Source organism: Oncorhynchus clarkii, chromosome 22, assembly GCF_045791955.1.
Source record: "Oncorhynchus clarkii lewisi isolate Uvic-CL-2024 chromosome 22, UVic_Ocla_1.0, whole genome shotgun sequence".
NCBI lineage: Eukaryota > Metazoa > Chordata > Actinopteri > Salmoniformes > Salmonidae > Oncorhynchus > Oncorhynchus clarkii.
The window spans coordinates 5,522,410-5,550,297 of NC_092168.1; the positions used below are offsets into that span (position 1 = coordinate 5,522,410).

General features: G+C 42.0%; 1 protein-coding gene and 1 non-coding gene across 3 annotated transcripts in view; both read right to left on the bottom strand.

Annotated features, from left to right (window-relative positions):
* Window positions 1-25,253, bottom strand: part of LOC139380214 (collagen alpha-1(XVIII) chain-like) — a 180,166-nt gene extending 154,913 nt beyond the window's left edge. Inside the window, exons 1-2 of one of the 2 annotated variants that reach the window (XM_071122709.1) lie at window positions 25,082-25,253; window positions 24,920-24,987 (exon numbers count right to left, since the gene is read on the bottom strand). In XM_071122709.1, the coding sequence (XP_070978810.1) occupies window positions 24,920-24,987; window positions 25,082-25,092 (79 nt within the window). In that variant the 5' untranslated portion in view covers window positions 25,093-25,253. The remainder of the gene's footprint in view (window positions 1-24,919; window positions 24,988-25,081) is intronic. The other variant, XM_071122710.1, reaches the window with a different exon arrangement.
* On the bottom strand, window positions 14,427-14,502 carry trnav-uac (transfer RNA valine (anticodon UAC)). The gene has a single exon. It is a non-coding gene; the product is annotated as a tRNA-Val (tRNA).
* Window positions 25,254-27,888: the final 2,635 nt, after the last annotated feature.

Here is a 27,888-nt window from a genome sequence, read left to right on the forward strand (position 1 = left end):
AAAACTGTTAAAATAATGTCTGAGTATAACAGAACTGACATAGCAGGCAAAAACCCAAGGAGAATCCATCTGGAAAACGTTTTTTGGAGGCGACACCATTTAAAATGCCTGTCTACAGGGAAATCAATGGAAATCCTCCCAGATTGCAGTTCATAGGGCTTCCAGCAGATGTCAACAGTCGTTAGAAAGAGTTTCAGGCTAGTTTTTAGAAAAATTAGCTTGAATTTGTAGTTTTTCTAAGTGGCTTCCATTTCGGCTGTAGTGTTGTGGCGCGCGTGGATGAGAGTGCACACTCCGTTATTTATCTCCGATAAAGAACATACTATTCTCCGTCTTAAATTTGATCGTCTATTTACATATTAGGGAACCTGAGGATTGATTAGAAACGTTGTTTGACTTGTTTGGACTAAGTTTTTTGTTAACTTTCGAGATTCATTTGTATGCATTTTGAAAGAGGGAAACCGGTGGATTACTGAGTCAAGTGCGCCAACTAAACTGACTTTTTTGGGATATAAAAAAGGACTTTATCGAACAAAAATACCATTTGTGATGTAGCTGGGACCCTTTGGATTGCAAACAGAGGAAGATCTTCAAAGGTAAGTGATTTATTTTATCGCTATTTCTGACTTTCGTGATACCTCTGCTTGGTTGGAAAATGTTTGCAATTTTGTATGCGGGGCGCTGTCCTCGGATAATCACATGGTGTGCTTTCGCCATAAAGCCTTTTTGAAATCTGACAAAGTGGCTGGATTAACAAGAAGTTAAGCTTTAAAACGATGTAAGACACTTGTATTTTCATGAATGTTTACTATTCCGAATGTTGTATTTTGAATTTCGCGCTCTGCAATTTCACCGGATGTTGGCGTCCCACCTAGCCCAAAGAGGTTTAATGAGTCCGACGTGAAGGATATACTCCTTCTCCGAGACCAGGCCCAAATCCCTGTCATTCACATGGAGAATAGACAGAAATACAGGGGGCGGAGATCGGGGTGCCTTGTGAGTATTCGTTGACAAGTGGGTAACCCGCCTCTACAATCCGTTCTATTGGCCAACGTACAATCATTGGAGAATAAATTGGATGATCTCTGTTTGAGACTATCCTACCAACAGGACATTAAAAACTGTCATATCTTGTGTTTCACCGCGTCGTGGTTGAATAATGACACAGATAATATACAGTTGGCTGGGTTTCCTGTGCATCAGCAGGACAGAACAGCTACGTCTGGTAAGACAAGAGGTGTGTGTGCGGGGGGGGGGGGTCTATTTGTCAATAACAGCTGGTGTGCAATGTCTAATATTAAGGAAGTCTCTAGGTATTGCTCGCCTGAGGTAGAGTACCACATGATAAGCTGTAGACAATACTATCTACCAAGAGAGTTTATCTATATTTTTCGTAGCCGTCTATGTACTACCACAAACCGATGCTAGCACTAAGACCGCACTCAACGAGCTGTATAAGGCAATAAGAAAAGAAGAAAATGCTGATCCATAAGCAGCACTTTAATGCTGGCAAACTTATATGCGTTTTATCACATTTTTACTAGCAACCAGAGGGAACAAAAAAAAAAAACTGGACCACTTTTACTCCACACACAGACACGCATACAAAACTCTCCCTCGCCCTCCATTTGGCAAACCTGACCATAATTCTATCCTCCTGATTCCGCTTACAAGCAAAAACTAAAGCAGGAAGTACCAGGGACTCGCTCAATCCGGAAGTGGTCAGACGATGCGGATGCTAGGATGCAGGACTGTTTTTGATAGCACAGACTGGAATATTTTCTGGAAGCGAAGGTTAGAGCTGCCGCTTTCAAGGAGCGGGACACTAATCCGGACACTTATAAGAAATCCCGCTATGCCCTCAGACGAACCATCAAACAGGCAACGCATCAATACAGGACTAAGACGCGAAAAGGTAAAAAAGGTACAAAAGGTAAACCCAGCCAAGAGCTGCCATGTGACGCGCGCCTACCTGATGTGCTAAATGCCTTTTATGCTCGCTTCGAGGCAAGCAACAGTCAAGCATGCATGAGAGCAACAGCTGTTCCGGACACTGTGTGATCACGCTCTCCGTAGCTGATGTGAGCAAGACTACAGCTCAGTGTTAGGCTGAGACTACAGCTCGGTGCTTAGGCCCCTCCTGTACTCCCTGCTCACCCACGACTACGTGGACAAGCACAACTTCAACATCATCATTAAGTTTGCTGATGACACAATAGTGGTAGCCCTGATCACCAACAACGATGAGACAACCTATAGGGAGGTGGTCAGAGACCTGGCAGTGTGGTGCCAGGACAACAACCTCTCCCTCAACATAAGCAAGACAAAGGAGCTGATCATGGACTACAGGAAAAAGGAGGGCCGAACACACCCACATTCACATCAACAGGGCTGTTGTGTTTCAAGTTCCTTGGTGGCTACATCACCAACAAACTATCATGGTCCAAGCACACCAAGACAGTCGTGAAGAGGGCACGACAACCCTTTTTCACCCTCTGGAGACTGAAAAGATTTGGCATGGGTCCCCAGATCATCAAAAAGTTATACAGCTGCACCAGAAGCATCCTGTCTGGTTGCATCACCGCCTCGTATAGCAATTCCTCAGCATCCATCCATAAGGCTCTACAGAGGGTTGTGCATACGGCCCAGTACATCAATGGGGCAAAGCTTTCTGCCATCCAAGACCTATATACTAGGCAGAGGAAGGCCACATTTGTTTCCCCAAGACTCCAGATACCAAGTCATAGACTTGTCATAGAGTCATAGACCCAAGCCATAGACTGTTCTCTCTGCTACCGCACGGCAAGCGAGACCGGAGGGCCAAGTCTAGGTCCAAAAGGCTCCTTAACAGCTTCTACCCCCAAGCCATAAGACTGCTGAACAATACATCAAATGGGCACCCAGAATATTTACACATTCCCTTCACCCCTACCAACAGATACAAATTACCACGACTAACCTGTAGCCCCGCACATTGACTCAGTACCGGTACCACTGTATACAGGTCTCATTATTGTTATTTTATTGTGTTACGAAATAAACTAAAGTAATCAAAGTAAATATTTTCTTAACTATTTCTTGAACTGCATTGTTGGTTAATGGGCTTGTAAGTAAGCATTTCACAGTAAGGTCGACACCTGCTGTATTCGGAGCATCTGACAAATAAATCTAATTTTTATGTATGAGTCATAATACCCATAAAACCTGGTGGTCAAACAGAAATGGTTAGAATATTAGAAAGACTTTAGGGTGGCCCAGTGGTCTAAGGCAGGGTGGCGCAGTGGTCTAGGGCAGGGTGGCGCAGTGGTCTAAGGCACTGCATCGCAGTGCTAGCTGTGCCACCAGAGACTCTGGGTTAGAGCCCAGGCTCTGTCGCAGCCGGCTGCGACCGGGACGTCCACGGGGCGATGCACAATTGGCCTAGCGTCGTCCGGGTTAGGGAGGGTTTGGCCGGTAGGGATATCCTTGTCTCATCGCCCACTAGCAACTCCTGTGGCGGGCCGGGCGCAGTGCACGTTAACCAGGTCGCCAGGTGCACTGTGTTTCCTCCGACACATTGGTGCGGCTGGCTTCCGGGTTGGATGTGCGCTGTGTTAAGAAGTAGTGCGGCTTGGTTGGGTTGTCTTTCGGAGGACGCATGGCTTTCGACCTTCATCTCTCCCGAGCCCGTACGGGAGTTGTAGAGATGAGACAAGATAGTAACTATGAACAATTGGATACCACGAAATTGGGGAAAAAAAGAAAGACTTTAGATTTTAGAAAGACTTCAAATAAGTGCTGTCTTTCGTGTAGGCTTATCCTGGCATTACGATAACCGTGTAAATCTCTCTAGGACAAGATTACTTTTATGATTGGAACCATTTCTTTGTTTGACCACTAGGTTTTATGGTTCCCACTGCCCCTCGACAGAATTATAATTAGCAGAATGGGCTTTTTAACATGCGGGTAAGCGGAAGTTGCCTGTCCACAGCCATCAGTGGTTATAGCTGGCACCGCACCAGCTCTCACCTCTCAATGTAGAGAGAGGCGCTCCACGTAGGAAGAGGGTCATCAATGTTTCTTGCTGAGCAAGAGTTTACCAGTTGATGGGGTTGGAGGAAATCGGATAATGAAAGAAAGTGAGCAAGAGGGAAATCACACTTTAATCCTGAACATTATGCGCATACATTTTTCATCAACCTTTAGGCTGCGGATTTCTTGGATCACTGGCATTTTAATTATGGAGGTTTTTTAGGGCTTCTTTGACCATTGAGAGGGCCGACTGGAGCGAACAGGAACACTTTCGTATGAAGCCAAAGGTGGAATACAGATTTTTCAAAAGTCCAGGTTGATTTCCAAAAAATCAAAATAAGGGTTGAGCATCGGAGCAGAGCACTGATTGTTGGCACTCTCTGTTCTAGCAGAAACACACATACACCAACACATATGTCCCTCTGTCAAATGTCTTATGAAAAATATTGATTCAATGATTAACTCATGTTCTTCCACTGTGGAAGTGGGTAAAAAAAACAACTAGCAAAAGGTGAGTGTGTGAAGGGCATGAGCACATCTGAATGCCAACATATTTTCCATCCACTGCAAATCAATCTCCCACCAGACAGAGCCACAGTCATTGCTCAGCACACGGTTCAAATAAAAGTTGTGCGCTTACACCACGTTACTTAGAGGTACCCAGCGTCACAGCTTATGCGTATTGCAAACGATTGTGCATATTTCTTTGTTATAAAGTTAATTTATGAAAATCGCTATTTAGCAAGTTTTTTTCAGTCATAGCCAATACCAGGTGCATCAACTCCATTATTTGAATGATGCCGTGTCTGCAAGTATGTATTACAATTACACACTTCAACAGTGTTTACCACTCCTGCTCCTGGGACATCAATGATTACACATTGTAATTATGCAATAGACTAGAAACTTGATTTAAGTAAAGGCCGATTTGTAATTCATATATACAGAATAAAAAACAGTACATCCTGCCAGCACGCCCACAAGCGTGCTGAATGACGCGTAGAAGAGAGCGAGGAACGAGATAGGAGTAACAATCCAGCCTATTTGCTCTGAGACCAGCATAACAATGTAATGAAACAAGCAGAGAACAGGTTTTGAACTCTCAACAATCTAGCCCGAAGTCCAGCACGCTATCAACTGTGCCCAAATGAATTAATTGGGGTTGGGGCCGATTGTGGCTAAAAACACAATCAATTGGAATCTTTAACATGTGGAAAGTGTTATTATTTTTCACAAGTGTAGCAGGATGGCTATTTGCTGAACAATAGACTATTCAACCTTTACTAAAGAATTGTCTAATAGCCAAGCTAGTTGTGAACCCAACCCCCCACCCCAACTTGCAACAAATCATCTGTATCCATCTTTCGACATCTACCTACACACGGTGCGAGAGGCTTTACTATGATCCCTGGTTCGAATTCAGGCTGTATCACATCCGAGAGTGAATGAGAGTGCCATAGGACAACGCACAGTTGGCCCAGCGTCATCCGGGTTTTGCCGGGGTAGGCCTTCATTGTAAATAATTTGTTTTTACCTGACCTGCCTAGTTAAATAATTTTAATAATTTTCAAAAACAACTGGATGCAACCACAGTGCAATCAATAGGAGGTGAACAGCGGCTGGTGCTGAAAATATAGCTAACTTGTTATGCAAGTGTTGCACCCTTTACCTCCCTTATCTCACCTCATTTGCTGACATTGTATATAGACTTATTTTTCTACTGTATGTTTGTTTTACTCCATGTGTAACTCTGTGTCGTTGTATGTGTTAAACTGCTTTGCTTTATCTTGGCCAGGTCGCAATTGTAAATGAGAACTTGTTCTCAACTTGTCTCCTGGTTAAATAAAGGTGAAATAAAAAAAAATAAATTAAAATAAATAAAACTGCTGACCCTCACATTGTACAGCACCATATTTTCCGTTACATCTGAACAGAAACCCAGAGGGTTTTTCATTGAATAGAAACACCATAATATTAATCAAATTAATTAAGCAAGTACCAGTCAAAATTTGACACACCTCCTAATTCCAGGATTTTTCTATATTTTTACAATTTTCTATATCGTAGAATAATAGTGAAGACATCACAACTGTAGCAGGTGTAGCCCATCATGCAAATGTTTCCTATTAGCAGGACAATATACTTTTTATAACCCGGCTTCTGTTGTAAAAATCCCTCAACTTGCAATGTATTCGATGCTTAAGTACTCTAAAGTGTAACATTTCTAACTCAAAACAGTAGTACAGAATTTCTTCATTAACATCTTTATGCTTTCGTTAATAAAATAATGAGAAAAAAAAGACATGCAGATGTTTATATGAACTACATTTTAGTCACACATCCACCCAGCTCCATGACCACAGGTAAAACTTTGCTGAGATGATCAATGTTTTTTTTGCATTGTTGGATCGTAAATTTCTCTAGCCAAAACATCGATGGCCTTGACCAGTTCATTTTGGCCTGTCGGCTTGACAGAGTTACGGATGAATATTTTCAGTTGGAGCCGAAGAAGTTCTATCGGGTTTAAATCAGGAGACCTACATGTAGAGATAAAAAAAATGTTTTTAGATATACTGTAGGCCTACCGAAGGTGTTGTAGGTCTTTTATTTAACCTTTATTTTATTGCATAAAGGTCAACTTACTCTGCTGACGCCTTGACTCAGTTTATGCCCTAATTTGCATTGCAAACCCGGGCAACAGTGTGTTTTGGATCATTGTCTGCATTTGGAGAACAACAGCCAAAATGTAAATAGGCCTCAACGTAACAAAATATTGCTATAATCCTACCTTGAAAGAAACGATGTGTACCCAGAAACACCTGTCTGACATAGGGTCCAGCATATCTCTTGATTATTTTTTCCTCAAAGAAATCTCAAGCCATGATACCTGAAAAAGGAGGCAAGAGTGAATTATTGTGGTACACAAGTCTGTGGTGGAGGCTGCAATATTTTATGTACCTTTTGCTTTGTAAATAGCCAAACTTACCATCAAAAATCAAATACGGGCCTGGTCCCTGGAGAGAAATTGCCCCCCACATATGAGCGGATGCTTGGGACTCGGCTTGCTTGATCTTCCTTTTTTTGTGTAGCAATTTCGTCCCGTGATGCAGGCAGATTAAAGATTGCCTTTGCCGATCGCTCATCATCTTCATAAATATTCGCAAGTGATGTCTGCTAAATAATCTAGGAGGTTTCTCCAGAAATAAATCATTCTAAATAACAAACTGGCTTTATTTACAAATGTTCAAGAGTTTCCTTTTACCTCACTCACTTTAGGTTAAATGAAAATGAAATCTCCAAAATATTGTTACTTTTTAAACAAAGCAATTATTATTATTATTAATTATTTTAGAATTAGATAAAAGCCCCTTAGATATTCTCAGATATTCTCACAGATCCTAATGGAAAATGCCCCTTAGATATTAATATAGAGTCCTCAATCCTCTAAATGTAATTATTCACAGTCACATAATTGAAAAAAATATTTGTAGATATACTGTTAAAAATGGTGTAGGACATTCATTTAAAGAGCATATTGAAGTTAATATAATTATTCACGGAGTCAATTCATAAAAAATAAAAAAATAAATATAATGAAGGCCTACCATAGGCGAAATGAGTCTCACTAGTGTTGAGTAATGTGCTGTTAAAAATGGTGTAGGTCTTATCTATTAAATGAGCATATAAAAGCTAGAAGCAAAAGCCTACAACTATTTTAGCACCGTTTCATCCTGCTCTGTGGCAAGCATGGGGACTGGTCTTGATAAATCAATGAGAGTTTTATATTTGGGTAATTGGTTAGACAAGAATTAGAAAAGTAGGGTGCAGAAATGTTATGCTTAGTGTAAGGACAACCTACTCATTCCACGTGCCGTGTGTGGATTCTTGAGCTAAACAGCCCAGTACTGTACTGCCGACCGTCACGTTGTACAGGGCCATATTTTCCGTTCCAGCAAGTACCAGTCAAAAGTTTGGACAGACCTACTCATTCCAGGATTTCTCTATATTTTTAAAGTTTTCTACATTGTAGAATAAATGCGAAGACATCACACCTATGAAATAACACATATGGAATCAGCTAAGAACAAATTCTTATTTACAAGGACAGACTAATCCTTCCTCCCCAACAGGGATTTGAACCCCGGTCTCCCGCGTGCCCAGTAATTCCTGTGGGATGCCCACGGGATTTGCGAGTCCCGACAGAGATCACTGTGGCTCGCTCTGCATTTTTCATGCTGCAGGTGGGAGCAGGCGGTCAGATGGACAACTTTGGGATTTAAATATTTTTTGGGTCCCGCAGATTGATTGGAAAGCCTTTCTGCTTTGTATGCGTTAGCCTATGCCAACCTAGTTTGTTGTGCGAAATCAAGTAGAGTAGGCTACAGCCTATGCATGGGCGGTGAAGCATGAGGTAATTATCTTTCCAAGGAAATTTACTATAGTTTACTTCATTACCTAAAAATGTATATTGATCACCCAAATCTGTGTCCGTATGAAAATCATCCCACTCCTAAAAAGATAGGCTATATGCAAGTGTCCACTCTCTCTCCAACTAATGAAGATTACCTAATATAATGGGCAACTTAAGAATAGCTGGTTATTTTGCAGATTTTGATATTACCTATAGGGCACAAAATTGCTGGGACCATGGCTGGCAAGCGAGTTCCATTACATACACCTAAAATAACATTGCGGGAATGCGGTTGGGTTCAGGATCAGTTCTTGTGGGAGCGAGTCGGACAGAAAGCCAGAGGGCGTATGTGGTATGAAAAGCTGCAGGTGCAGTCAGGAGTGGGATGAAGAAAAAAAAATCAGTCCCACTCAGACCTCTACTTGGCACCCTGTTCTGAAGTGAATTGCAATTTCAGGGAAACATGGTATCGGGAGACCTGTCATTTGCTGGGTGAAGCATCAAGTTCTGTTAGCTTTCCCTTACATTATGGCTGTGAAAGAAGAAGAGCAAACAAGTGAGGGTTTTACATTGAACAGGAAAGACTTATGTGAGCTAAGAAGGTGGCTCAGTGTGCTATTAGCACTGGAGATGGCTAGGTACACAAGAAGTGGAGGTACAAATCCACCATCCTTAAAACATAAGCAGTAATTATTGTTTCCCTCTGTGTTTTGGAACTGTCAAACCAGTTTTTTACATTGGGCTGGTATGAGTCTGGGTGAGAGCACCTGAAACAGTAAGCGGAGACAGTATATTAAAATACTAATAACAACTGTCAGTGCGATTCTAAAGGATGTTTTGTAGAATACTTCTCCTGAAAGGGAAGAAGATAGATGATAGCAAATAGCACCGCTTTTGTTGACATTAACCCCCTATTCTGTGCGCACATCAGAAACCAATGTCTGATGGTTCAAAGCAGATATTTGAGAGGGGACTGGTCTATCATCTTTATAGGAGTACAGAATCTATATCACATATTTTGGCCTCCTCCTCAAGAAATGCTGGCGGCCATGACAGAAGCCAAATGAGCGTTGGCTTGGGGATATTGTTTGATGTGGCTGTTTCTTGGGTATGTCCTTGCCACCACCAAGACACACCCACCTGTCAGAACCTTGACCACAGCTGTTTCGCCCCACTCAATCACAACAAACGTCCTGCAGGTTGAGTTCAATAACTACAGACAGATGTATGGTGAGATGCCAGAGGAAGCATTGAATAGGTCAGTAGCCTACAGAGTAAAATGAGAATGCAATTGCTGAATTTACGTAGATATTCGAAAGTAAGTGTTATTGATAATAACTTTCAAATGTAGGAACAAATCCATGTAGAATAAATAACCCTTTACATAATACCACAGAAGCATTGGTCCGCTAATATAACAATGTGCACTTTTCATTGTCATTCCCAGCTGATACAGATGCCTATGCCTTGTGGCATTTTGTCTGTTGGTAATGGGGGCTACCTTGGCAAACATGCCAGAGTGGACATACCTTCCTGTGTGGTGTCCCGTATAGAACAGGAGTTCCCTGATCCTGGTGCACAATACAATTTGACTGATACCATTAAATTCAATAATAAAAAAGACAGTACAAATAAAAGATGTGTAGTAAAATTTGAATGCCAGGTCTTTCCAATGTCAGTATCAAGGCCGTCTGTCAGTCTGGACTTGGAAGTCTCCGTGTGCAGGTTCCATACATGTTTCTGTGAACAACACATGCACACATCATCACTGTTTTATTACCAATGGCAGTTAGGATTGGTAATATCTGACACACAAACAGGTAGTATGTTGAAGCTTGAACAGGTCAGATTGAACCTAGCCAATTATGGTCTCCCCATCAAATGACTGAGGCTGCAGTCTGGCAATAGCATCTCCAGTCCATCTGTAGAAATAGGCAGAGCTGAGGCAGAGTTCATCACTGACACATGGAATGAAAAGGGTGTTGTATTACTGGGCATTTGTGATGTACTGTATTATTAGTCATCACCTCATTGTGGATGTGTTGAGTGCCAGGTCTCTTTGTACCTCATGTATCTGTGAACACATACACACAGTCACTGTTCTAATACCAATGGCAGTTAGGGATACGTAATATCTGACAAAAACATATACTATGTTCAAGTTTGAACAGGTCTGACTAAACCTACATAATTCTGTTCTCCCCATTGACGAATGTTGGTGAGCAAGCAAGAGGTGACGCCTTTGACAGAGCCCCATTGATGGGCATTGTAGCAAAGATCAGCTCCTGGCCTCACCAAAAATACTGGTCGGTCACACACAAACAGACAGAGCATTTATTACATGATTAATGATGGTTATGATTAGCCTGGTGGAACCAACCTGTTCGCTGTGTTCACCTTTCTATTTCACTTCAGTTATTATAAAATGTAAAGTGAAAAAGACTGAAGACAGCGATCAGGCTGGTTCCACCAGACTAGGTTATGCCCTGGACATTATATGCATCCAAGTAGAAAACAAGTAACAAATAAATGTCAGTTTACATAAATTATGTTTCACAATTGGGTTATCAAATGTATTAAAGAAATTACGGTTACCTTGTGTATTTGTACAAATAATGAGCCTGTAAAATCTGTTGCTGTTGAAGGTTGCTGGCTGGATACTTGCCAACATGTGGCTGACCGTTCCATTCACAGGAATGCTTACAGCGAGGGCATGTCTGCATGATGCTGATGAGGGCCCCATTGCTGGTCTTCCCTATGCTGCATGTTCGGCTGCAAACTGCAGCAGGCAATCTTATGAGGTGGTGATGACTGGGAAGGCCTGTGACAGGGTGATTTCATAGACAACCAAGTGGTGAATTGCATTTTTTTTCTAAAGGACAAAGCTTTTTGTTAATGCACTTCAGAACCAAAATGACTCTGCTAGTTGTAGCTGCTTGACTGGGGAATAAGCTTACTAGTTTATCAAACAGAATATTTTTTTAATACAACTTTTCACATCATAACACATTGCCTGTTGTTGATGAAGCCGTCTGTGTCATCAGGGCAGTAACTCGGGTACTTGTGTCGCATGACACACTTTTATTCTGAGGTCTTGCCTGACAAGCTGTGAAAATAGCAAGTGAACAATTATTGAAATTATTTTTGGAGGTCGCTAAACCACTGCAATCACATTGCTGGACGACATGTTATGATACCCACCTTTGCTCCTTCTCGTAGGTCCCGGCATCCTTTCATGACCAGGGGATCAGTCTGGTACCCAACTGTGCACTTTGAAAAACAGGGTAAACGATTGTCATCCTCTCAATTATAAACATAGCTCGGGAAATAGCGTAATCTTGTTTGTAAGCTCATTCTATGCTTTACAGATGCAGACTGAATGGCTCCAGATTGGATTAGATTCAGGCTGGTGATGCCATTACACTATGCAACCAACTTTGACATGTTTTGCTATGGTCCTGGGTTGGTTTGAGTTTGTTGCTGCTAGTTAGTACACTGTTGTAGTCAGACATGGGTTAACTAGTTCCACCATAGCTGCATCAAATACTTAGTACCTTCAGAAAGTATTCAGACCCCTCGACTTTTTCCACATTTTGTTACGTAACAGCCTTATTCTAAAATGGATGAAATAAAACTTCAGCAATCTACACACAATACCCTATAATGACAATGCGAAAACAAGTTTAGAAACATTTACAAATTTACAATAAAAACAGAATCCCCTTATTTAGGCACACACCTGTCTATATAAGGTCTCACAGTTGACAGCGCTTGGCAGAGCAAAAACCAAGCAATGAGGTCGAAGGAATTGTCCGTAGAGCTGTGTAGCGGCACAGATTTGGGGAAGGGTACCAGAAAATGTCTGCAGCATTGAAGGACCACAAAGAAAACAGTGGCCTCCATCATTCTTAAATGGAAGATGTTTGGAACCACCAATACTCTTCCTAGAGCTGTCCGCCCGCCCAAACTGAGCAATCGGGCGAGAAGGACCTTGGTCAGGGAGGTGAACAAGAACCCGATGGTCACTCTGACAGAGCTCCAGAGTTCCCCTGTGGAGATGGGAGAACATTCCAGACGGACAACCATCTCTGCAGCACTCCGCCAATAAGCCTTTATGGTAGAGTGTCCAGACAGAAACCACTCAGTAAAAAGGATCATGAGGGCGCTTAGAGTTTTCCAAAAAAGGCACCTTAAGACTCAGACCATGAGAAAATATTTTCTGGCCTGATGAAACCAAGATCTTTGGCCTGAATGCCAAGCATGACGTCTGGAGGAATCCTGGCACCATCGCTACGGTGAAGCATGGTGGTGGCAACATCATGCTGTGGGGATGTTTTTCAGTGGCAGGGACACAAGTCAGAATTGAGGGAAAGATGAATGGAGAAAAGTACAGAGAGATCCTTGATGAAAACCTGCTCTGGAGCACTCAGGACCTTGGAAGGTGAACCTTTGCGCCAGTCTAACAGGATAACAACCCTAAGCACACAACCAAGACAATGCAGTGGTGGCTTCGGCACAAGTCTCTGAATGTCCTTGAGTGGGCCCAGCCAGAGCTCAAACTTGAACCCAATCAAACATCTCTGGAGAGACTTGAAAATAGCTGTGCAGCAACACTCCCCATCCATTCCGACAGAGCTTGAGAGGATCTACAGAGAAGAATGGGGGAAACTTCCCAAATACAGGTGTGCCAAGCTTGTAGCGTTATACCCAATAAGACTCCAGGCTTTAATCACTGCTAAAGGAGCTACAACATAAGTACTGAGTAAAAGGGCTGAAAACGTATGTAAATGTGATATATTTCAGTTGTACATTTTTTATAAATTAGCAAACATTTCTAACAACCTGTTTTTGCTTTGTCATTAGGGGAAAGTGTGTAGACTGAGGAAGGAAAAAACAAATGTAATCCATTTTAGGATAAGGCAGTAATGTAACAAAATGTGGAAAAAGTCTCGGAGGCCATTGTGCCTGTCTAAATTACACTAAGAGTGGCTTGGAAATACAATGATTGCTAAAGTAGGCAAATAATTAGTAGGAAATATAAATTATGCCAATATTTTCATTACTGTTACTAGCAAAGATCTTCAAAAATAGCTACCAATGCCTATGTTTGCCATCTAAAATACGGTGGTCCCTCAATCTTAGTTAGCTGGCTAAAGTTATATTGCAACTAAAGTCAATCTGGCACCACAATCATGACAAAAGGTTTTCCTAATAATTATTTGCCTTCTTTTGAAATGATAGTGTTTCCAAACCAAATCGGGTTGTATTGAGGTAGGCTAACATTAGCCAGCTTTCTAGTTAGGGTAGCTAGCTTGCTAAAATGTAAGCTATGCTAGCAATGAGAGTGAAAATGATTATCAAAATACACATAAGCAGATACATAACAAGCAGTCTATGGTCTAGCTACAGGTGTACTCACCACCACTGGGGATCAACGAACTCCAACGACCTGCTCTGCATGATAGGGTCCTTCGGCAGGGCATGCAAACCAGATGGCTGTGCATCCTGCTTGAAGCAGTCCTTGCATGGTCAATCCATATTGGGCTTTTCAGTCTTAAACGTCTGATCCTTTGAACGCGTTGGAGGTGATGAAATAACGGCGCCCCATTCAATGAAGGGAAGCGAAGTGGACGGAGGGGTGATTTGAACGTTTTGACCCCCCAGTTGTGAACCCAAGCAATTGATCTCTCATGCGGTTATAAAAAGGTACAAACATTAACTTCATTTCACCAGTTCAAAAGAAAATGGGAAGCCAACTAGAAAACACATTCAGCCAAACAAAAAATGAATAGTTACATTTTCCAAGGCCTCCACTACCTCAGTTTACAGCAAGTGTAGGGGCCACACTTTTGACAGGAGATGAAAGCTACAGATTGCACATTTGAATAAAAAATTCCAAGCCCTGGTCACCATGCCATGACACAATTCATTCAGGAGGGGTTTCTGCATTCCAGAGCGACTTACAGTAGTGAGTGCAAACATTTCACACATTTTTTATTAGTACTGGTCCCCTGTGGGAATTGAACCCACAACCTTGGCATTGTAAGCACCATGCTCTACCAACTGAGCCACACGCAACCTTTCCAGACGGCCAACAATTATGCTAGGAGTCAGGCCAAAATCACTCCCAAAGTTCATTCCACATCTCCAACTAGAACCACGCAGGAATAGTCATCTCACCTCAGAGTGGTCACTGCTTTATGATCTAAGACCAACAATTTTTTTTTGAAGGACATTCAAATGTAAACGCAATAAGAGAGCAGCTGGTTTGAGTGACGACAGAGGTTGCTCCACCTCACCTTCTCAGGGTCAAACATGGCATTTCTGGATGGGATACTTTGTGTAATGCATATTTTCACGGTTCACATCAGTCTTTGAACTTCAATGTGCTGGTAACCTGATAGACATTAATGGAAAGCATGGGGACGTAGGGTTTTGATCAAAAACTAATTTGCCCAAATATAACATTTTTGCTGGAGTACCCATGTCTATTAACATTTACAGTACATTCGGAAAGTATTCAGACCCCTACCCTTTTACCACATATTGTTACGTTACAGCCTTATTCTAAAATTGATTAAATAATTTTTTGATTTGGAAACATCGCTCTCTATATAAAAAGGTCCCACAGTTGACAGCGCATGTCAGAGCAAAAACCAAGCCATGAGGTCGAAGGAATTGTCCGTAGACCTCCGAGACAGGATTGTGTCGAAGCACAGATCTGGGGAAGGATATCAAAAAAATTGGTTTGGAACCACCAAGAACTTCCTAGAGCTGTGCGCCCACCCAAACTGAGCAATCGAGGGAGAAGGGCCTTGGTCAGGGAGGTGGCCAAGAACTCGATCACCCTGACAGAGCTCCAGAGTTACTCTGTGGAGATTGGAGAACCTTCCAGAAGGACAACCATCTCTGCAGCACTCTACCAATCAGGCCTTTATGGTAGTGGCCAGAAGGAAGCTACTCTTCAGTAAAAAGGCACAATACAGTCCACTTGGAGTTTGCCAAAACCACCTAAAGGACTCTCAGACCATGAGAAACAAGATTCTTTGGTCTGCTGAAACCAAGATTGAACTTGTTGGCCTGAATGCCAAGAGTCACATCTGAAGGAAACCTGGCACCGCTCAACACCCGGCCAATACCATCCCTACGGTGAAGCATGGTGGTGGCAGCATCATCAAGCCGTGGGGATGTTTTTCAGCAGCAGGGATTGGGAGACTAGTCAGGATCAAGGGAAAGATGAATGGAGCAAAGAGAGAGATTCTTGATGAAAATCTGCTCCAGAGCGCTCAGGACCTCAGACTAGGGCAAAGGTTCACCTTCCAACAGGACAACGACCCTAAGCACACAGAAAAGACAACACAGGAGTAGCTTCAGGACAAGTCTCAATGTCCTGGAGTGGCCCAGCCAGAGCCCAGAGTTTAATATCTCTGGAGAGAGAATAGATGTGCAGTGACTCTTCCCATTCAACCTGACAGAGCTTGAGAGGATCTGCAGAGAAGAATGACAGAAACTCTCCAAATACAGGTGTGCCAAGCTTGTAACAAACGTCATACCCAAGAAAATCCGAGGCAATAATCACTGCCAAAGGTGCTTCAAAAAGTACTTTGTAAAGGGTCTGAATACCTTTTTTTTTTATTAACATTTGTAAACATTTCTAAAAACCTGTTTTCGCTTTGTCATTGTGGGGTATTGTGAGTAGATTGAATTAAATAATACATAAAAAATCCCCATCAATTTTAAAATAAGGCTGTAAAGTTTTTTAAAAAGTGGAAGGTGGAAGTGGTTTGCATACTTTCCGAATGCACTGTATGTATGTTGCAGCTTCACCAATATGGACAGTGCGATAAAACCTGTTGATGTCCTGTGATGTTTGCTGCAGCAGAAAGAAGAGCGAGACAACGGGTGCTAGTCACTGTCACTCGCTGTACTTTTAAAAAACAAATCAAATCAATTGAGGTCGGACTCTCTCTTGTAATATTGTAATATTATTTCATTAAACAGAGCGCTTAAAGAATCAGACAAGCTCAGTGCATATAGCTTATTTGATTAAAATGCATAGGATGTGTCAATATACAATATGGAACAATAAATGTTTCAAAATAGTGACCAATTGATTGGTCGAATGAACAGATGACTCTCGGTCGACCAAGATTTTTTTTTTGGTCGAGGACAGCCCTAATACATATAAACTACACGTCTACATTCCCTTATCACTCTCCGGGGGTAATTAATCACAGCAGCAGAAACAAATGTTTTGATTCAATCATTCGGTAACAGGTATCTTGCATTATTACATTATGTGTGGTCTCCGCTCTCTTTGTGAGATGTTTGGAAATAACTGTCATTGTTTCAGCAGTGTTGCTTTTTATTCTGTAAGGATTGCTAAGGGATTATTGTACAATGGCACGTCTGGTGTTTTTACAACAGAACACCATATGTGATTTAAAAAAAAAGGGGGGGGGGGGGGGTTTAGTCCATTACTACTTCTATACCGACTGTGTGGAGAAAACCATTGTCTTGAATGATCCTATCCCACCCACTAAATCTTTGAGTGACTGACAAATAAGAGGGTTACACTAATGTGAGTAGAAAGAGTAGGGGCACTAGGGCAGAGTCAATCTCTGTAACCAAGTCTTTGAAAACTAGTGGAGAGAACAGAAAGAGAGACTAAGACCACATCCTTGACGATATTACACATTCTGAGCAGTGATGCACCGATATTACATTTTTGGCTGATACCGATCGGTACATCCGAACATCACACCTGCGGGACAGGTACAGGATGGCAACAACTGTCCGACTTACACCAGGAAAGCACAATCCCTCAATCAGTCTTCAGACTGTCCGCAATAGACAGAGAGGCTGGAATGAGGGCTCGTAGGCCTGTTGTAAGGCAGGTCCTCACCAGACATCACCGGCAACAACATCGCCTACGGGCTCAAACCCACCATCGCTGGACCAGACAGGACTGGCAAAAAGTGCTCTTCACCGACGAGCCGCGGTTTTGTCTCACCAGGGGTGATGGTCGGATTTGCGTTTATCGTCAAAGGAATGAACGTTACACCGAGGCCTGTACTCGATCAATTTGGAGCTGGAAGGTCCGTCATGGTCTGGGGCGGTGTGTCACAGCATCATCGGACTGAGCTTGTTGTCATTGTAGGAAATCTCAACGCTGTGCGTTACAGGGAAGAAGACATCCTCCCTCATGTGATACCCTTCCTGCAGGCTCATCCTCACATGACCCTCCAGCATGACAACGCCACCAGCCATATTGCTCGTTCTGTGCGTGATTTCTTGCAAGACAGGAATGTCAGTGTTCTGTCATGACCAGCGAAGAGCCCGGATCTCAATCCCATTGAGCACGTCTGGGACCTGTTGGATCAGAGGGTGAGGGCTAGGGCCATTCCCCCAGAAATGTCCCGGAACTTGCAGGTGCCTTGGTGGAAGAGTGGGGTAACATGTCACAGCAAGAACTGACAAATCTGGTGCAGTCCATGAGGAGGAGATGCACTGCAGTATTTAATGCAACTGGTGGCCACAGCAGATACTGACTTTTGATTTTGAATCCCCCTTTGTTCAGGGACACATTATTCAATTTCTGTTAGCCACATGTCTGTGGAACTTGTTCAGTTTATGTCTCAGTTATTGAATCTTATGTTCATACAAATATTTACACATGTTAAGTTTACTGAAAATAAACGCAGTTGACAGTGAGAGGACGTTTCTTTTTTTTGCTGAGTTTAGGTATGCATGGTAGCTTTGACATCAGTTTTTAACATCAGCGTTAAACTAGACAGACATCGGGCCGATACCAATGTTGGCATTTTTAGCTAATATCGGACGATTCCGATATATTGTGCATCCCTAATTCTGAGTAATGGAATATGTGAGTACTAGCAAGTATTTACAATTAATAATATACTTTAAAACCAAAACACAGCAAGACTTTAGCTTGCAGAGCCCTGCCTGCAACACACACACACACACACACGTCAACCCCCATACCAGCCAAGTGGGTTGAACTATTTGCCACACACACACACACAACCTTTCAACCCCCAGCTATTCCCAGTTCCCACAACAGTCAAGTGGGTTAAATTATTGGCCAGGCTACAGTGATAACTGTGGCACTTTGCATAGAGTGGGCAAGAAACTCTACTATACCATGACTCATGTCCTAGCAACAACATTCCCAGCCATGACAATGGGCACGCTTAGAGACTTCAACCATGGGTAAGTCAGTTTATTGACCGGAAAATCTATGGATTAGACACCATGGCCTTGGGCTGGGAGACATGGCCTAAAATCATATACATCTCAGTTATTTTAAAACTATGGATGATTCATGATCTATAGCTAAATGTTTTCTCTGCAAAAAAGCTTTGTTGTATAATAAAAGGTCAAATACACTGCATTTCAAAACACTCAGTAATAATATAATGGAAGTCTTGTGAAGTTATACCTAGGCTAAATATAAACCTTCCACAATCATAAGACACACTAATTACTTATTCAAAATATTTGTACCTTTTTTGCAATAATCACTGATCTGGCTTTCAAGTCAGTCCATTAAAATATTTTTGTTACAAATTTAACCAGAATCATGCATAGTGCACATTCACTAACAATTATTAACTTTGTAGCAGGCATTATAGAAAAAGAACACAGCTCTCAAACAATCTCTCAACCACAAGCCCACGTGCTAGTGAGTAGGCAGCTAATCTCTATATTTCAAGTTTAGCCAACTTGAATCTGTTTGCTAGCCAACAAGACAGAACAGTTAAATTGTTATGAACACACTCTTCTGTCTGTCTCCAGCTGTTTGAACAGCATGCTAGCCTGTCCACTTTTTGAAATCAAGTGGCCTACCTTGAGAACGAGTTGCCAAATCCGTATATCTGGGATGGGCAACTGGCGGCCCAACTAAAGGCCCACGGATAAAATTCCCAACAAAAAATGTATCCGATTAATTTAGGAACGCAGTCGACATTGCAAAGAAAGAATGGTAGAATACACAAGGAACAATTTCGAAAGTGTGTTGGGCATCAGCAGTTTCTCTTATATGTCAATGTATTGTTATAATTGTTTTATTTTAATCCCAGCCCCTGTCCCCGCAGGAGGCCTTTTGCTTTCTGGTAGGCCATCATTGTAAATAAGAATTTGTTCTTAACTGACTTGCCTAGTTAAATAAAAGGTTAACAAAAAAATGTGCACGTCAGCTACCAGCTACCAAGCTTCTACCCCCAAGCCATAAGACATTATGGCCACCGGGAATATTTGTAGAATTGCAGCAGACTTGCTTTAAAACTGCAAATTTGCTCTACACTATGGCAAACTGTGTGAAATTGATCAAAATGTACAAACATTATGTTGGATGTGGGATGTTTTCTGGTACTGGAATGCCGCGCACAACAAACTAAGCATTAATTTTCCACAATAAATGTTTGTTAATTCTCCCATTTTAGCAGTGTCTGCTCTGCGCAATTTGAGTAGTTGAGACATAAAAATGGTATCTTTACAAAAGGTTGGATCAAACCTCAAATGCATTGCTAGTTGAAGACCCTTCTCAGAGGAAGAAGTGATCTCATCTTTGTTGTTGTGGCAGGGGGAGCTACTTGTGTGTGTGTGTGTAAACAGAGAGGAAGAGGTGACGCGAGAGGTATCACTCTCGCCAAATTCTGTACAATATAAACTCAATGCGTTTCTCTGGGCTGATTTTGGATCTAAGCTTGGTCGCCTGCCTTCCCACCTTTGGAATATCACGCAAAAACATACATTCGCCCAGCTCTAACTGCGCCCACTGAACAGTAATGAGCATGGTACATATTCACTGCTTTTCATACCTGTGGAAGCTGCCATTGACCTTGATTGACAAACCATCAAACAGGCAAAGCATAAATATAGGATTGAATCCTACTACACCGGCTCCGAAGCTCGTCGGATGTTGCAGGTCTTGCAAAATATTATGAACAACAAAGAGTTGCTGAATACTTCTATGCTTGCTTCGAAGCAAGCAACACCGAAGCACGTCTGAGAGCAGCAGCTGTTCCAGACGACTGTGTGATCACACTCACCGTAGCCGATGTGAGTAAGATCGTCAAACAGTTCAACATTCCCAGGTCGCAGGGCCAGACAGATTCCCAGGATGTGTACTCTGATTCACTTAAATGTTTTACCTGTTCCTGGCCAAGTCCATAATAAATACATGTTTCAAGCATACCACCATAGTCTCTGAGCCCAAGAACACCAAGGTAACCTGCCTAAATGACTGCCGACACGTAGCACTCACGTCTGTAGCCATGAAATGTTTCGAAAGGCATGTCACGACTCACATCGCCACCATCATCCCAGAAACCCTAGACCCACTCCATTTTGCATACTGCCCCAACAGATCCACAGATGATGCTGTCTCTATTGCACTCCACACTGTCCTTTTCCACCTGGACAAAAGGAGCACCTACATGAGAATGCTGTTCATTGACTACAGGTCAGTGTTTAACAGCATAGTGCCCTCAAAGCTCATCACTAAGCTAAGGACACTGAGACTAAACACATCCCTCTGCAACTGGATCATGGACTTTCTGATGGGCCACCCCCAGTTGGTAAGGGTAGGCAACAACACATCTGCCATGCTGATTCTCAACAAGGGGGCCATTCAGGGGTGCGTGCCCAGCCCCCTCCTGTACTCCCTGTTCCCCCACAACTGTGTGGCCAAGCATGACACCAACACCATCATTGCTGACGACACAACGGTGGTAGGCCTCATCACCGACAATGATGAGACAGCCTATTGGGAGGAGGTCAGAGACCTGGAAGTGTGGTGCCAGAACAAACTCTCCCTCAAGAAAAAGGAGATGATCGTGGACTACAGGAAAAGGAGGACAGAGTATTTCCCCCCCATTTTTTACGCTGCAGCTACTCGCTGTTTATTATCTATGCATAGTCACACTACCCTACCCACAGTGCCTTGTAATACTTGCAAGTATTCATCCCCCTTGGAGTTTTTCCAATTTTGTTGCATTGCAATTTAAATTGTAATGGACATACACAAAATAGTCCAAATTGGTGAAGTGAAATAAAAAATAAATAAAAAAAACTTGTGCATATGTCTTCACCCCCTTTGCTATGAAGCCCCTAAATAAGACCTGGTACAACCAATTGCCTTCAGAAGTCACATAATTTGTCAAATACAGTTCACCTGTGTGCAATCAAAGTATCACATGATCCGTCACATGATCTCAGTACATACAGTTGAAGTCGGAAGTTTACATACACCTAAGCCAAATACATTTAAAATCAGTTGTTCACAATTCCTGGCATTTAATCCTAGTAAAAAATCCCCTGTTTTAGGTCAGTTAGGATCACCACTTTATTTTAAGAATGTGAAATGTCAGAATAATAGTAGAGAGAACGATTTATGAATGCTTTTATTTCTTTCATCACCTTCCCAGTGGGTCAGAAGTTTACACACACCCAATTAGTATTTGATAGCATTGCCTTAAAATGGTTTAACTTGGGTCAAACTTTTCAGGTAGCCTTCCACAAGCTTCCCACAATAAGTTGGGTGAATTTTGGCCTATCCCTCCTGACAGAGCTGCTGTAACTGAGTCAGGTTTACAGGCTTTTTCAGGTCTGCCCACACATTTTCTATGGGATTGAGGTCAGGGCTTTGTGATTTCCGCTCCAATACCTTGACTTTGTTGTCCTTAAGCCATTTTGCCACAACTTTGGAAGTATGCTTGGTGTCATTGGCCATTTGGAAGACACATTTGCAACCAAGCTTTAAAACTTCCTGACTGATGTTTTGATGTTGCTTCAATATATCCACATAATTTTCCATCCTCATGATGCCATCTGTTTTGTGAAGTGCACCAGTCCCTCCGGCAGCAAAGCATCCCCAAAACATGATGCTGCCACACCCGTGCTTCATGGTTGGGATGGTGTTCTTCAGCTTGCAAGCCTCCCCCTTTTGCTCCAAACATAACGATGGTCATTATGGCCAAACAGTTCTATTTTTGTTTCATCAGACCAGAGGACATTTCTCCAAAAAGTATGATATTTGCCCCCCCCCCTTATGTAGCAATAGTTATTTAAATCATGTGAAAGACATTTGGACCAAATTATACAGGTGTAAAATATCCCAGCTCGTTGGACATAACACCTACTCACAGTATTACACCACTAAGCTTTCCCTTGTGAGTTCTTACTACTATTAACACAATAACAAGCGTCATTAATGATTGCAAAACATTTATTACATTTATGTAGATAATGCTCCCCAATCTATCAATTTCGACTACAGCTTGCTTCTATGAGGTAAGTGAGTAAAGTGTCGATCTCCTCCCTGTATTCAATCTGACAGCTGCACAAATCAATGGACAGAACTTTGACAAATTAAATAATGGGCTGCAGTGAGATTCAGAGATACATAATTTAGTATGGAATAGTTCCATTCTGAAACTCCACTTTCTCAAGACTAGTGTGCACTGCAGAGCTTAGTACACTCCAGAGAAGAGCTGGGCGATATGAACAAAAAATACATACTGATAAATCAAACAATGTTTTACCATAACTACGCTCTCTTGATGTAGGCATATTCACTGCAAACGGCGCGCACTGCAGGAGCATCAAAACCATACTAACTAGATCCTAATCCGGTTGTGAAGTGGTGCACTCAACATGAACTCAATATTAAGAGGTGAGAAATACATTCTATATTTATAGAAAGCTGTGACACTCCTCTCTACAACTACAATAGTAGCTGCTTTGAAAAATGTATTTTTCCCCGCAATAGCATTTTGAGCAACGGTCATGCTTGTGCTTCTCAGTTCCTATGTGCGCACAGTTGGGAGAGGGAGTGAGAGTCAGCAGCCCACAGTGAAACAGGGATAGGCACATAAACTTGCATAGCAAGTATTAAGATAATGCATAGGCTATTACTGTTGACTAAATAATGGTTTTAGAACAATCCACAGAAATAGTTGTGTAGTAAATGACCAACATTTCGGTAAGAGGAAGGCAATGTCGGTGATGTTAATTTTCATTTTATCATCCCAGCTCTACTCAAGGGTCCCCATCCCAACCTCTGGTTAGATATGAAGCAAGACACTGGACAAACAGTGAAGGAATGTGATTTCTGAGGGCAGACTTTGGACTTGAGAAAGCCCCTGTCAACAGACCAAAGCCATTCTGTGCACATCAAAGTGGAATTATAAGTTCAGATGAAAGATATCGTTCTCTTTGCATCCTGACCTGATTATCGACATTCAATAGACTAGGTCTCAATCACAACTCCATTTTTATTGGGTATACAATGTCAATCCAGCACATAGTGTTTGCTTGTGGAACTATGCTATCCATGGGACTATGCTATGGAACACACTTTCACTGAGCAACTATCACTGAATCAACCAAAATCTTAAAAACACAGTTCAACATAATTCACAAAATATCAATGAAAACTAATTGTATCATTACTTTCACCAATATTTTTGCCTTAGAGCAGGGGTTCTCAAACTTTTTTGGAATAGAGACCCCTCTGGTGATGGCAAATTAATCAGGGACCCCATCATAATCAGAAAACAACTAGAGTGGGATAAAAATAGCATACAAGGAGTTTTACTAGGACTTCTGCAGTGCATGGCCGAACTAACCAAATCTCCGGCAACGGCTAGGAACATTTTAAAGATCTGGCTCTTGTCATCAGAGAGAACATTTTGCCGTTTCCAAGCTACTTTCCTGCAAATCTACACATTTTGTCATTGGACAGAGAATTTTTTTTGTGGATGCAGCTTTAAAGGTCCAATACAGGAAAACTGAACATTTGCTCTTATTGGCCAAGAGGTTTGGAACTCTGTTATTGGTCTATAAGATCACATGGAATTAAATATATCAATCACTCCATTTACACTTATTTCAGAAAAAAAAAACGTGCAGGGATGATCAAATGAAATAATTCAGAAAGCCTTGCAAATTGAAATACAGCCTGAGGTTGTTTATTAACCGGTACACCTGCAACTCTTTTCTCCCCTGATGGTTCCTTATCAGCAGGGCCAATATAAAATAACTCATACAATAAATATTGACTCGAAGAAAGTAATCTACCGTCCACAATAAGAAACGACACGGACAATGTTTCTAATAGCTGACGCTGGTTACATTATAGCACAGTTACATCATCGCAAACAGCATTTCCCAAATAACTGTAGATTACTTTCAGGACAAAAGGTAATTTAGCATAGACAGCCCTACTTTACATTAGCCTACAGGTGTCAACCTTCCAATAGTTTTGGTCAATGAAAGTTGTAAAACCATCGTCTAAGTGTATTTCAATATTTGACTGTTTTATTAAAACTGTATCCCTACATTACCAACAATCTTCCCAAACGTTTCTGTCAACGGTAACATTACGACGTTTCGAGAGACAAAGACCCAACAAGTTGTAGACATCTGAGCAGCTACATTTCCAAATTGTTTATAGTTTTTCTTAGGGCTTACCTGGCCATTGCGATGCTACTGGTGTCAGAAGAACCAGGACAAAGCACAGTGGTGGCCACGAGCAACACCTGCAACGAGGTAGCACATCGTGTATTAAATTAATAATAATATCTTTCGATTTCTTTACATCCACCAAGAGCGTAAATGAATAAAAAAAAATACCTCATTTCCATCTCTGTTTTGGTAGTGACCAAGTTCAAAGGCTACATGTGATTTCTGGGCAAATAAATGTAAAACTTTTCGCTATTTCCCTGGTCCCCCACGATTGATTCCAAGCCGGTTGAACAGCTGATGCGCGGCTGTCGGCTCTGCTGGTTACAGAGAAAACTGTGGGAGAGAAAAGTGACCTACATAATCTGACAAAGGAGAATCCTTCTGGGTCCTAAAGAATGTTTCTTTCTGTCTGTAGGGGCCTTCTGCGTCTTCTTCTTCAATGAGGTTTAGTGGCGGTTGGCATCCAATAAATGTTGCATTACCGCCACCTATTACACTGTAGTATAACTCCCTTACACCACTTAACACACCCTGTAACTCTTCTGTTGAAAAGTCTCGCACACTCGAAAAAACCTCTGCAGCTGCGACAAATGCCTCAATTTTCTGCAATTTACGTTATGTCCCTGCAGTACAATTTTTAACCATTGCTATAAATGCTAAAAATCCAATCTTACTGAAACATACAGTCGGGCCAAAAAGTATTTAGTCAGCCACCAATTGTGCAAGTTCTCCCACTTAAAATGATGAGGCCTGTAATTTTCATCATAGGTACACTTCAACTATGACAGACAAAATGAGAGAAAACAAATCCAGAAAATCACATTGTAGGATTTTTAATGAATTTATTTGCAAATTATGGTGGAAAATAAGTATTTGGTCAATAACAAAAGTTTATCTCAATACTTTGTTATATACACTTTGTTGGCAATGACAGAGGTCAAACGTTTTCTGTAAGTCTTCACAAGGTTTTCACACACTGTTGCTGGTATTTTGGCCCATTCCTCCATGCAGATCTCCTCTAGAGCAGTGATGTTTGGGGGCTGTTGCTGAGCAACATGGACTTTCAACTCCCTCCAAAGATTTTCTATGGGGTTGAGATCTGGAGACTGGCTAGGCCACTCCAGGACCTTGAAATGCTTCTTACGAAGCCACTCCTTCGTTGCCCGGGCAGTGTTTTTGGGATCATTGTCATGCTGAAAGACCCAGCCACGTTTCATCTTCAATGCCCTTGCTGATGGAAGGAGGTTTTCACTGAAAATCTCACGATACATGGCCCCATTCATTCTTTCCTTTACACGGATCAGTCGTCCTGGTCCCTTTGCAGAAAAACAGCCCCAAAGCATGATGTTTCCACCCCATGCTTCACAGTAGGTATGGTGTTCTTTGGATGCAACTCGGTATTCTTTGTCCTCCAAACACGATGAGTTGAGTTTTTACCAAAAAGTTCTATTTTGGTTTCATCTGACCATATGACATTTCCCAATCTTCTTCTGGATCATCCAAATGCTCTCTAGCAAACTTCAGACGGGCCTGGACATGTACTGGCTTAAGCAGGGGGACACGTCTGGCACTGCAGGATTTGAGTCCCTGGCGGCGTAGTGTGTTACTGATGGTAGGCTTTGTTACTTTGGTCCCAGCTCTCTGCAGGTCATTCACTAGGTCCCCCCGTGTGGTTCTGGGATTTTTGCTCACCGTTCTTGTGATCATTTTGACCCCACGGGGTGAGATCTTGCGTGGAGCCCCAGATCGAGGGAGATTATCAGTGGTCTTGTATGTCTTCCATTTCCTAATAATTGCTCCCACAGCTGATTTCTTCAAACCAAGCTGCTTACTTATTGCAGATTCAGTCTTCCCAGTCTGGTGCAGGTCTACAATTTTGTTTCTGGTGTCCTTTGACAGCTCTTTGGTCTTGGCCATAGTGGAGTTTGGAGTATGACTGTTTGAGGTTGTGGACAGGTGTCTTTTATACTGATAACAAGTTCAAACAGGTGCCATTAATACAGGTAACGAGTGGAGGACAGAAGAGCCTCTTAAAGAAGAAGTTACAGGTCTGTGAGAGCCAGAAATCTTGCTTGTATGTAGGTGACCAAATACTTATTTTCCACCATAATTTGCAAATAAATTCATAAAAAATCCTACAATGTGATTTTGTGGATTTTTCCCCTCATTTTGTCTGTCATCGTTGAAGTGTACCTATGATGAAAATTACAGGCCTCTCTCATCTTTTTAAGTGGGAGAACTTGCACAATTGGTGGCTGACTAAATACTTTTTTGCCCCACTGTATATCACTTGTTGGTTTATCCCTCTGTACTGGTACAGATCTACTACTCACACCACTCCTCTTAGGATCCCTCCCCCTTGACCAGTGGCGATTTTAGTATGTAAATCTTGTTGAATCAAAAAAATTGTGGGATGCATGCCAGCAAAGCCACTACACAACACAACACTGAACAATACATTAATTGCCCTATAACGGTGACCAACGGTGCCCACAAACTGTTAGGGCCTACATAAAGCTGTCCCAACAGCAGAGTCCCACCACCTTACCACTGCTACACCTGGCTTTCAGCGGAGCCTTGTCTGGCATCGAAACAGTTCTTTCAGGCTCGTTTACTGCCTTTTAAAAAAATATAGCTGATATTGCTGACTTGCTTAAACAAATGTGGCTTCTACTGACAGTTGAGATGTACAAACTATGGCATAAGGACGAACAGCGATAAGAGGCAATCCGTCATTTCGATTAAGACATTATTGAGCGAGCAACGACGGATGTAGTCAATATAATTATTTGTTCAGCACTTTTGAAAACTACAGAAACAAAATTCAGAACATGGGTCGTTGTTACAGTGTACTTCCTGAACAACAAGTCAGAACTGTGAGATGAATAAAGGGGGCATCTAATAAGACAATGAAAACTCATACAATATTCGATGATTACATTTCTCTAAAACAGGTTATAGGCTACATGTGCACC